Raw genomic sequence first — 12,339 nt, forward strand, 5'->3', positions numbered from 1 at the left:
TGGTTTCTGATAATTTCCTCTTTATGCATGTGAGTTTGTTTTTATATCTACTGTTTTTGTCAGTCAATGTTGAAACATAATGCAACTCGTTAATATATCCAATAAATATTGTCTTTCGTCCATCCTGATCAGCAACAGGAGTTAAGATTGTACTTTCAGGTGAATTTATATTAGACTGTGTGATATGAATGACACAGTTGTATGCATTGGCCACAGCTTGCATTATGATGTTATCACACCATGTGCCTTGTTTTGACATTTGTTGAATATAGTTATTCCAGTGATCATTAGAAATGCTTTCAATATACAATTCTGGGTAACTCTGTAAATGGCCAATTCCAGCCATACGAATTTCAAGATGCAAGTCAGCAGTCCTATACAGTTGGTGCGAAACTGATTTAAAGAAACAATCTCCAAATCCACCTACATCATGTGGTATAAGTCCTATGAGACGAAGCCTTTCAGTTAAACGATCCCATGGTAAATCATGACTAACAGCATTCTCAGGAGACATACCTCCATTTAATTTTGAATTATCATTATGAGTTTGAGGAAAGCTTTTTCCATCAGAATTCATTAAATCTGCCACACGGATATGTGTTTGTCTACAGTTACATGTAGAATAGTTATCTGTTGTTGTAAATTTTCTTTTCTGTATGTTCATGTAAAAAACAAATTTACTATAATAATGATCATTGGTATACCAGAATTTCCAGGTGTTGTAATTTCTACATAAATTAGTGATAAAAGAACTGTCTGGAAGATGTTGTCTTACAAAAGACTTGATTCTATTCCTAGACTTCGTATTACTTAGTGCCTTTAGAATTATTTTAACAGGAACGCGAGATGGTTCCCTGTCCCTTTTCCTTTTTCTATGTTTTGTGTATATGGTGCTATTGAGTCAAAGTTATCATTATCAGCATCAATCCCATTCAAGTTTTCCTGGATTTTATCCAAGTTTTCACTGCAAACAGCATATAATTTCATTTGCTCATCTATAGAATCTTTAACATTTAAGAAACGTTCTTGGTAGAAAGAAAAATTAGCCAACAGATCAGTGTCTTCATTTCTCCACGATGTAATGAGCATTATTAGTTCGCGATAGTGTTTTTCTGGATTTTTTTCACGGTTATACCAAACACTTCTAATAATTCTTGCTTTTGATCTTTTTTTGCTATTGATAGCATTGCTATCAAAAAGGTCATCATCATTTTCATCACTATCAGCTGTTTCTAATGGAAGGTTATCAGCATCCTTTATAACTGATTTTTTTATATATGGTTTTCCTCCTGAGTCATACCATGCAGCCCAATCTGCCAAAGTTAAGTGCTCAAGACTCAAAGGGCGCTTTGCATATCGTTGCAGAAGACCATTGGTGTATACATCTTCACAATCATCCTCCATTTCTTGAATATCGTTTATTGGCTTTAAAAGCTGCACTCTTTCATTAGGAGGAGTGGTATTTATGAATATTACTTGACGAGAAGACTTCTTCATAGGAAGCTGTAAAACAATGTAAACAGCTTCTTGTGCACTTATCTCGACGCTGTTTAAAAATTTGTTTCCAATGTCTCTTACTTGTTGCTTTATGCTAGAATTTCCTTTTCTGGCTTCATCACATGCTTGTCGTAACAGTTCACTCATTCCTTTTTGTGCTTTAGAAATATATGAAACTATATACATGGCACATGCATACACATCAAGGACAAACTGGATATCCATATTTGCTCTCCAAGCCTCAAGGCAGGCAGGATTATAGTTGTTTATTCTTAACTCATTGGGTTTTCTTTTTAAAAAGACAGTTGGTGCATTTAAAGATGACCTAACAGCTAATCGATATTCATTTTCAGTAACCTTTAACTTGACAAGCAGTTGCTCAAAGGATATAGGTTCACCTTCTTTCATATCATTTAATTGCTTGTTGATTGTTTTCCAAGTGTCTTTGTACTGTTTTACTTTACTTTGTGGTATGTCTCCTTCAAGAGGATAAAGAATTTCAGTTGCTCTCATAGGAGGTTGTGGGTATTTAAATCGACATTCATTCTTTGATTTCTTCCTACAAGTGTTACAATGTCTGTGAATTTGTCTCTTCACAAGTTGATATAATTCTGTATTAGCAATTGGCCACTGACAACTAATTATCTTATCAATGAAATCTGTAACAACAGCATCATCATCAACTCCAAACACTGGTGCACTTTCAAGCCATATAACCATGTGTATGTGGGGTGAACCCCGCTGCTGGTATTCTACTCTGTAGAACCAGTCAGAAATTTTCCCTAATGGTTTAGCTTTATCGAAAAGAAAGTTTGTGAGAAATTGACTTATTTGATAATCAAAATGTCTGGCACATGTTACTGGGTCACTTTGAATTAACCTGCATTTCTCATCCCAGGTCATATTTTCAAGCTCAGTGCTAGTGTAGTCTTTGCGATCTACTACCTGACCAAGTATTCGTAGGAAATGTATCCACTGTGTTTCTGCTGAAGAAAAGCTATAAAATATAGAAGCGGGTCCTAATTGTCTTATCATTGCAAACAAGTCTTTCTTAGCTTTTTCAAAATATGGTGGGCTACCTCTCAATGCTTTCAAAAATTGGAATCCTTCATCAAGATGAATCAAGCGCTCAATTGCTCCTTCACATTTCAACTGTCCAGCATTTAAAGATTTGCTATTTCCTTTGCACTTCCTAAGTGCAACTTGTGATTTTCCTAGGAGAATTTTCATTTGAAGCTTTTTTGTTTTGAAGAATATATTTTCAACACACATAGCAGCTCTCCTATCTGATCGTCTTAGTTCAGATTTACAAATGTCGCTATAATGAACATTAGCTAGTCTATCTCTATTTTCTGGTCGACTTTGACCAAGGAATATACCAGGATATGCTAACTCTTCAGAATATTGATCTCTGAATATACTTAAGGGTTTGTTTCCCTCTCCTGGTGCAACATTTAAAATACGTTGAGGCTGACTGTCTTCAAAATAATGTGTGTTGGTCAACATGGTGTCAGTAACACCAGCAGGTGTTTCTGCTTCATCTTCAGTCCACTGATCATCACTATCATTACTGTCATTTCCATCTTGCTTATTGGAACCACTGCTCTTTTCTATTTCTTGTAATTGTTCACTTTGATTTTCAGTATTAGTATCATCTAATAAACAGTTTGCAGTATACTGCACTCCCCAACCTTCATTTAGTGTTATTCCTTCCTGTCTGTAGAGGCTGCTGTTGTTGATTAGCCAATTGGCTGCTTGAACAACTTTATGTGGTCTAATATTGAGAGACAATGCTGAACTTTTGTATTGCAATTTTCTCTTTAAATTGACTTTAACTGTGCCAGTATCATTAGGTAACCTTGGTAACATATTGACAGTATCAGACACTTCTGCTGGCACATTTACAACATTTCCATGTATTTTAAGCTGCCTTCCTCTTGGAGCTTGCATTAATTTTTGAAAAGCAAGTCTTGGAGCTATAAGCCTACATTCCAATTCATTGAGGTCAAAAAACTCTGGTTTTTTGGGGAATTTCATTCCATTGAAGACAGCCACAGGTGTAATTTTATCCTTTGCCAAGTAATTATGACATGTTCTACACAGCCACTCTTTATTGTTAACACTTTTCGAGTTTAAAAGGTATTTTTCAGCAGCAGGGTTAGAATTTCTTATTTTAGCAGCTGGAAAAACACTGTGTTTATACCACAGCTGATCACAACAACTACAGATATATAATGGGCCCTGGGAAACAATGTAATGAAACCTTGAAATTAAGGCAGCAATGCTTTGTACTTTTTGCCTTTTTGGTTTTTGACATTGAGTTTTTTCATTCTTGTAAAATTTAAAAAACGATCTCTGGCTAAAACTTTTAAAAAATATACGAGCTTTCGGCTGTTTGCGCTACAGCCTTCAACGGGTAAAATGATAAAAAGGTAAGAAATACTAGGTGTGAAGTACAAAGTAAAAAATTAAAAATGCTGATAACTAAGAATGTTTGTTAAAAAGAATGTTGTATTGTCCGGGCAAAGGACAGGAATTGTTGTCCGCATTGGGAGTTAACTTGGAATGCCACGCTTCTAGTGTTTTTCTTGTTCTAAAACTGCCCTTGTCAGTAATGGATGCATTATCAAAGTCTATTGCGTGACTATTGGCCCAGACGTGATTGGAAATTCTTGAGCCTTTTGCCGCGGTTTTCACATTTCTGAGGTGTTCTTTCTTTCTTGTGTTGAAGGCCCTGCCAGTCTCACCAATATAACACCATGAACAGTCACCACAAGGAATTTTATAAACAACATTTGTTTGCGATTCCAACGATGGTCGAAATTTTGGAGCCGGGAACTGTTGTTGGAGGGTGATGAGTGGTTTGTTCACCACTGTGATGTCGTGTTTTTTGAGGACACGAGTCAGAGGTTCTGTTACGCCTTTAATGTATGGAAGAGAGGCGAACGACTTGCGTGATTCGGACGCCTCGACCATCTTGAAAAATGTGCCAACAAGTTCCTCCGGGGACAACACTGTTGAGCGTCGGGTTTTTTTGGCCTGGATGTTTTTAAAGAAATTCGATGGATAACCATTAGATTCAAGTGCTGAATAAACTCGATTTAGTTCTCGTTCTTTTCCTTCGGAGGAGTTGGGTAGCTTTAGGGCTCTGTGTAGAAGAGTTGCTGCTGTGCTGGCCTTGTCTTTTGTCATTCTGTTTAGTGGTTGAACTTTGCATTACATTGTCACATTCATACCTTTGACTCTGTTTACTAGCCCTTCTGGTACGCTTGTAATTTTTCATGTAAGCATTCCATTTATTTTTCTGCTCATCAGTTGTATTCAGTTTAGTCACTGAACTGTGTACTTGATTGTTTCTTTGATTCCCTTGATATTTTTTACTAGCCCTTCTGGTATGCCTGTAATTGTTTATGTAAGAATTCCATTTCTTTTTCTGCTCATCAGTTTTATTCTGTTTAGTCACTGAATTGTGCGTTTCATTGTTTCTTTGATTACCTTAATTTTTTTTATTAGCCCTTCTGGTATGCCTGTAATTGCTCATGTAAGAATTCTATTTCTTTTTCTGCTCATTCGTTTTGTTTTGTTTAGTCGCTGAACTTTGCTTTTCATTGTTTTCACTGCTCTCAGTGCTTATCCTAATATTCTTCAGATCAGAATTGTATTTTCTTTTTCGACTACTATTTTGTACTTGTTCAGAAAGAACATTTTGTTTGGTGAAATTATTGATATTATAATACTTATTGTTACAGTGCTCATTTCCTGAGCAAGAGCTATTTGGTTCTGTTGATACATAATGTATTTCATCAACATGACCTATATATATTGTTCTTGGTTGCTGCTGTGATGGATGATGCGGCTGTATCAAAGTTACCTGTCCAAAATTTACATTTGATTCTATAATATAAATTTGTATATTTAGTGATTCTGCAACTGCTTGTACAGTTAGTGCATCACACCACGTACCTTGCATTGACATAATTGTTAAGTAACCATTCCATGAATTCTGAGTATTACTTTCAATGAAACGTTCAGGGTTATGCCTAAGATAGTGAACAGCAGCTTGTCTGATGCGAAAGTGACTATTGGGATTACCATACAATTGATGTGATACTGCCCTGAAAAAGCAGTCGCCTGCACCACCCACATCAAGAGCTCTCAATCCTAACTGTCCTAATCGAAAGTTAAGCAATGTTGTGGAGTCTACTGACAGTCTGGTCTGGTTGTCCACATTTTGATCTGGGCCTGGATTTAATTCAACATCACCCGACCTCAAAAGGTTTATTCTTGATACGGAATATCTTTTGGTGACGCAAGTTAAGTTTTGAATTTTATGTGAACAACAGCAACTAGTTTGCTTTCTTTTTTGTGACAGCTTCTTTGTTGTCAGTCTATTAAAAGCAGCAAAATGAGTAAAAAAACAGTTGCATCTGTGTAAATACCTTACATACCATAATTTAAAGTCAGTCGCGAAGCTGTATAATCGTGAAGATTTAGGGGTGTACTTCTTAAGAATGAACTTAAGCTTGCATCTGACTTTTCTCTTTTTCATAGTATTTATTATCTTTTTTACCGGAATCCTAGACGGTTCTCGGTCTCTACGTCGTTTCACTTCTTTGACTGACTTGGAATGTTTCAGCGGAGAGTGTTCATGCAATTAGGGCATTTACCTAGATAGGCACCCTTGGGAGTGAGAGGGTTATTCCCTTGTTAAAGAGGATTCAAGTACATTCACACAAATATACAACAGCAGTGTTTAAATTTATTTAGCATAAAAAAAAATGATAAAAAAATAAAAAGTCGATAAAAAGCATATTCAACTAGAATAACGACAAAAAGTATGGCAAATCTATTTTTTTTTTATCTACTCATCTTGCTCCACCTACTGTGAAATAGCACATTTTCTGCTTATTTCTGAAGTCTAGGAATAACTGGTACTAACACTTAAAACTAACTTGAGTATAAGTAATTAACTAGCTTGAGTATAAGTAATTTCAAAGATTTTACCGGTCTGGTTTATCTTTTACTTATCTTTGGCTTGTTTTATTCCCTTGTTAAAGAGGATTCAAGTACATTCACACATATATACAACAGCAGTGTTTATATTTATTAAGCATAAAAAAATTGATAAAAAAAGAAAAAGTCAATAAAAAGCATATATCAAATATATGACTTTCATATATTCTTAACCAAAGTAATAACTGGTACTAACACTTAAAACTAACTTGAGTATAAGTAATTAACTAGCTTGAGTATAAGTAATTTCAAAGATTTTACCGGTCTGGTTTATCTTTTACTTATCTTTGGCTTGTTTTATTCCCTTGTTAAAGAGGATTCAAGTACATTCACACATATATACAACAGCAGTGTTTATATTTATTAAGCATAAAAAAATTGATAAAAAAAGAAAAAGTCAATAAAAAGCATATATCAAATATATGACTTTCATATATTCTTAACTCACCTAGTTTTCAACTAGAATAACGACAAAAAGTATGGCAAATCTATTTTTTTTTATCTACTCATCTTGCTCCACCTACTGTGAAATAGCACATTTTCTGCTTATTTCTGAAGTCTAGGAATAACTGGTACTAACACTTAAAACTAACTTGAGTATAAGTAATTAACTAGCTTGAGTATAAGTAATTTCAAAGATTTTACTGGTCTGGTTTATCTTTTACTTATCTTTGGCTTGTTTTATTCCCTTGTTAAAGAGGATTCAAGTACATTCACACATATATACAACAGCAGTGTTTATATTTATTTAGCCTAAAAAAAAATGATAAAAAAAGAAAAAGTCAATAAAAAAGCATATATCAAATATATGACTTTCATATATTTTTAACTCACCTAGTTTTCAACTAGAATAACGACAAAAAGTATGGCAAACCTATTTTTTTTTTATCTACTCATCTTGCTCCACCTACTGTGAAATAGCACATTTTCTGCTTATTTCTGAAGTCTAGGAATAAGTAGACATCGAATTCAGCCAAATGATAAAAAAAGTTAAAAAAACTGAGGGTGAGGAAGGAAAGGGTTAAGTGTCACAAAATCTTTGGCTTGTTTTATTCCCTTGTTAAAGAGGATTCAAGTACATTCACACAAATATACAACAGCAGTGTTTAAATTTATTTAGCATAAAAAAAAAATGATAAAAAAAGAAAAAGTCAATAAAAAGCATATATCAAATATATGACTTTCATATATTCTTAACCAAAGTAATAACTGGTACTAACACTTAAAACTAACTTGAGTATAAGTAATTAACTAGCTTGAGTATAAGTAATTTCAAAGATTTTACTGGTCTGGTTTATCTTTACTTATCTTTGGCTTGTTTTATTCCCTTGTTAAAGAGGATTCAAGTACATTCACACAAATATACAACAGCAGTGTTTAAATTTATTTAGCATAAAAAAAATGATAAAAAAAGAAAAAGTCGATAAAAAGCATATTCAACTAGAATAACGACAAAAAGTATGGCAAATCTATTTTTTTTTTATCTACTCATCTTGCTCCACCTATTGTGAAATAGCACATTTTCTGCTTATTTCTGAAGTCTAGGAATAAGTAGACATTGAATTCAGCCAAAACGATAAAAAATGATAAAAAAAGAAAAAGTCAATAAAAAGCATATATCAAATATGACTTTCATATATTCTTAACCAAAAAGATAAGTAAAAGATATATTCTTAACTCACCTAGTTTTCAACTAGAATAACGACAAAAAGTATGGCAAATCTATTTTTTTTTATATACTCATCTTGCTCCACCTACTGTGAAATAGCACATTTTCTGCTTATTTCTGAAGTCTAGGAATAAGTAGACATTAAATTCAGCCAAAACGATAAAATATGATAAAAAAAGAAAAAGTCATTTCACATACTCTGTCACCTAGTTTTCAACTAGAATAATGACAAAAAGTATGGCAAATCTATTTCCATTTAATCATTACTTATAGGATGGCTAAACTTTTTTTTTTTAGAGCAATTAGCCTTCCTTGGGTTCCTTCAGACCTTTGTCTCACTGCCCTGCCAGTAACAGAAATGAATAAGAAATAATGAGTGTTTGTAGTCAGCTTGAGTATAAGTAATTTCAAAGATTTTACTGGTCTGCTCTGACTCCAATTGATAGATAGATATATTTTATTTGTGTGGGTAACCCATTCAGCTATAAGGATGGTATTCAGAGGTGAAGTTGAAAACTAACAATACTGTTCTAGAAACTACTAGTATTAATTTTGATAAATATATTCCTAACATTATATGAGGTATGAAAAAAGGTTAAGAAATTAGAGCTACCTTAAAGTATAAAAATTTAAAGAAGGAAGTTATAAAAACAAGTAGTTTTAATTCAATGTTTAAAATTCTACAAGGACTCATCTTGCTCCACCTACTGTGAAATAACACATTTTCTGCTCATTTCTGAAGTCTAGGAATAAGTAGACATTGAATTCTGACACTGCATAGACAGCCAAAACAACACAACTTCACATTTTCACAACTTCCATTTATGACAAACTCTCTAAAATCCCCTCCCCTTGCTCATTTTTTATTCCACATTTACACACAACTTTTTCGGCAGTCTCAAGTTACCTCTAACCTAGTTATTATCTCCCCTTACCAAAGTTATGCAAAGCTAATTCTGATCAAAGCCACACAACTGTGAGGCGTGAGTGGCCCAGTGGTCAGAGCGCTGGACTCTGGGTCGGACGGCCTGGGTTCGAGTCCTGGATGGGGCACTACGTTGTGGCCTTAAGCAAGTCGCTTCACTCACCTCGCATCGTCTTCTCGGATAAGACGTTAAGCCGGAGGTCCCGTCTCCTGCAGGGTTTGGGGTAGGAGACGTTAATTTCCCACGCACGAGATTACTGTGTGATGGATGTCCTCCCCTGGGTTGGGTTGGGTGGATTTTAGTGTTGTAATGCGCACTCGATCATATTATCGCATGTTAGACTGCGCAATATAAGAATAAACATTATTATTATTATTATTAACTACGGTAGGCAACTTTAGTACTGGACGAGGACCAATTAAATTCGTCATCTTTTCAAATTCAGATTCAGTGATAATGTCCTTTACAGGTTCACTCTTGTATGTGAATTCAACTCTCTCTCCACATTCATCCACTTTTGTTATCTCAACTTTCACAACAAGTGGACGTGTCTTTACTATTCCTTTCAGAAGACCCATGATCTTTGTTACATCATCCGGGATAGTTTTTAATGTGAAGGTGAAACTGCACTCCTTCCAAATGATTGTTAGATGTATTTTGTAAGGCAGTTCTTTTACTATTGAAGAAAACAAAATGCAGTTTAATCTACAAACTCCAAAATATACAGAAAATGTAGTCTATTAGCTATTCTCCTTAGCCTGCATGGGCACAACAAAAGTCTTGTCCAATAGCAATATTTCGAGCTCAAGCCAAGGTTTGTCAACTTCACATCGGACACATTGAAAATAAAAGTTAGTGACTACTTCAATTAACTATATAGGAAATTCAGTAGTTTAGCTCTCTGTTTCTAATGTTCACTCAGTTAAACAGTCGAACTGAATGTGATTTGCTGGTGTGACTTGAGATAATTCTGTACTTTTAACAGTCCCCAGAAAAATTCCTTTTCAAAATTTCACACTGCCTAGTAGAATCTGCCAGCCTGATCTCAAAATTTACTAGCCCTTGGCTTACTGTAACTAACCAATAAGGTTCGTAACAATGTTAACCAGTACATTAAAATCAAAACAGGTTATAATTATCTGAAATGCAATTACCAGGTTCATCAGTCTCCATTCCTTTTTTTCTATTAATGTGAAACTTGGCCTCAAATCTAAACACCATATCCTGTTGGTGGAACACAGAAAAAAATGTCATTACCTGTAATAGGCCTTCTTTAATCCATTCCTTGATAAAGTTCGTTGTGGGCATTTTCCATCCCTAACTGGTAGAAATTGTTACAACCGGCCACGCTGCATTTCATCATTCTTTTAGGACATTCGTCCAAATGAAGGTGAACATGGGACCTGAAATAGACACACATGGATCTTACGTTATCGGGCTTCTTTGGGAATTTTATTACTATTACCGGGTTAACCCTTTAAGAGGCCAAAAAAAATTTTAACAAGTTTTACCTCAACTGCGCTTTACTACTGGGGCAAAACCGGGTGTTGGTCCTTTTGATTACTTTTTTTCCATGCTCTTTTCTTTAAAAAAATGATGACAAAATTTTGTGAATCAATTCATGGCGATAACTGAATGATAACTGACCTGGGCAAATTATGGCCACAATTTAATGGACATGGTCCGGGCTTTTCTTGACAGGTTGGTTCATGCTGATCTAGTATATACCTCTCCACCTCAGCAGTGCAGTACTTGCAAGGTACTTTCTCTTGAGGGCAGATCTCCAAGTGACGCTCAAGTGAATCTCGCAAATGCGATCCAGGACAGCCATTGGGGCATTCCAGAAGGAGGAATGAGCAGGTCTCTTGATGTCTCTCCTTAGAACCATGCTCACCGACCCACGAGCAGCCAACGTTTGTGCATTTCACATTCAATTTGGAAATGACTGAACTGAGGGGTATGCTGATGTTCAACATGTGTTCGTTGATTGGCTCCCGACATACTGCACACGCCTTTTCCCGTCCACCTCCGGATTGATTTGAAATAAGCTGATGTATACATTCTTGGCATCCACTGTGTCCGCACAATAAGGACACGGGTCTGTTCATCAGCTCCTTGCTAAAAAATAGAACGCGATTCCATCAACAAAAAATACGTGAACTCATTTTACAGCTTTCGATCCTCGTAAAGATTTATAAACACACAACTGGCATCAGATCCCGTCAAGGGTGGCACCTAGCGTATGCCCCGCAACGGGGACCTACGCATAAATGCAAAAAACCTAAACATGAGCGCAAGCGTTGGCTACCGTAATCAGCCGAATCGCGTCTTTTGATAACCGACTAGCACTAACCCAATATGAAAGAAGCACAAAAATCAAAGGAACACAAGATGTTTGCTGGATACTTCATGAATTTAACAAAAGATGATCAAAATTCTCCCTAAAAGTAATGGTAAATCTGCCTTGAGCAACCAAACCCGCGGCTAAAATTACCAGAGTAAAAATTCAAAGATATGGTTAGACTAGAAAGAACACCGGGCTAAGTGTTTCATGATGGACAGAGAAGTGTTTGTTTTTATGTAAGTAACACTTTTACGAGCCTAGGAAATGACTTTTTCCGCCTTTATGGCACAATTTAGATCGGCGCATCTTGGGTTACTGCGTCTTTTAACTTAACCCGGACTAAAGGTGAAAGCTTTCGGAAAAGGAATCGGTAGTGAGCGCCAGGGAAAAAAAACAAACTGATCAATTTTAATCGTAAATGAGCTACGAATCATTGCTAAGTTAACAAGCCAAAAGAGAATGTGAACTGTCAATTGTTCAAACTCTTATTAAGGTTTGAATAGGAATTCTTATGCACTTCCACTTAGTACTTTGCACCGCACGCATTGAATCAAGTCGCTAGAGTTTTGAGGTCAGGACACAGTTGCCATAAATTTACCTTGTTTTGGGGCTTCTTCTTAGCGATTGATCTGTATTCTCTTTTTTGCCGAACTTGGAGTTAAACTGACTCTTCCCTTGTCGTTAGCTTTTCTTTTTTCTTTCGCAATGAAGCTCGACAGGTCTGGAGAAGGAAAAGTTCCCAATTCTCCATAGCACGCACAAGCAAAGCCTCGACGTCCAGTGACAACTCACATGGGAAAACTTTCTCGTACGGAACCTTAACGAGAATTGAATGATCTCACAAGGGACGGTTGTTGAGAGTTAGGGCTACTTTTGACTAGCGCAGAGGC

General features: G+C 35.6%; 2 protein-coding genes and 1 pseudogene across 3 annotated transcripts in view; all 3 read right to left on the bottom strand.

Moving 5' to 3' along the window:
• Positions 1 to 825: 825 nt before the first annotated feature.
• On the bottom strand, positions 826 to 3,648 carry LOC149042184 (uncharacterized). The gene has a single exon (XM_089212151.1). The coding sequence runs from the start codon at positions 3,532 to 3,534 to the stop codon at positions 826 to 828; it is 2,709 nt and encodes a 902-aa protein (XP_089068277.1). The 5' UTR covers positions 3,535 to 3,648.
• A 1,652-nt stretch (positions 3,649 to 5,300) lies between these two features.
• On the bottom strand, positions 5,301 to 6,148 carry LOC149042185 (uncharacterized; annotated as a pseudogene).
• A 4,120-nt stretch (positions 6,149 to 10,268) lies between these two features.
• LOC149042186 (TNF receptor-associated factor 4-like) overlaps positions 10,269 to 12,339 on the bottom strand; it is a 3,195-nt gene continuing 1,124 nt past the window's right edge. The window contains exons 2-3 of one of the 2 annotated variants that reach the window (XM_089212271.1): positions 10,834 to 11,223; positions 10,269 to 10,508 (exon numbers count right to left, since the gene is read on the bottom strand). In XM_089212271.1, coding sequence (XP_089068397.1) covers positions 10,379 to 10,508; positions 10,834 to 11,223 — 520 coding nt within the window. In that variant the 3' untranslated portion in view covers positions 10,269 to 10,378. Of the gene's footprint in view, positions 10,509 to 10,752; positions 11,304 to 12,339 lie in introns of those variants that run through there. The other variant, XM_089212272.1, reaches the window with a different exon arrangement.

This window comes from Pocillopora damicornis, chromosome 7 (genome assembly GCF_964200805.1).
Source record: "Pocillopora damicornis chromosome 7, jaPocDami1.2, whole genome shotgun sequence".
Lineage (NCBI taxonomy): Eukaryota > Metazoa > Cnidaria > Anthozoa > Scleractinia > Pocilloporidae > Pocillopora > Pocillopora damicornis.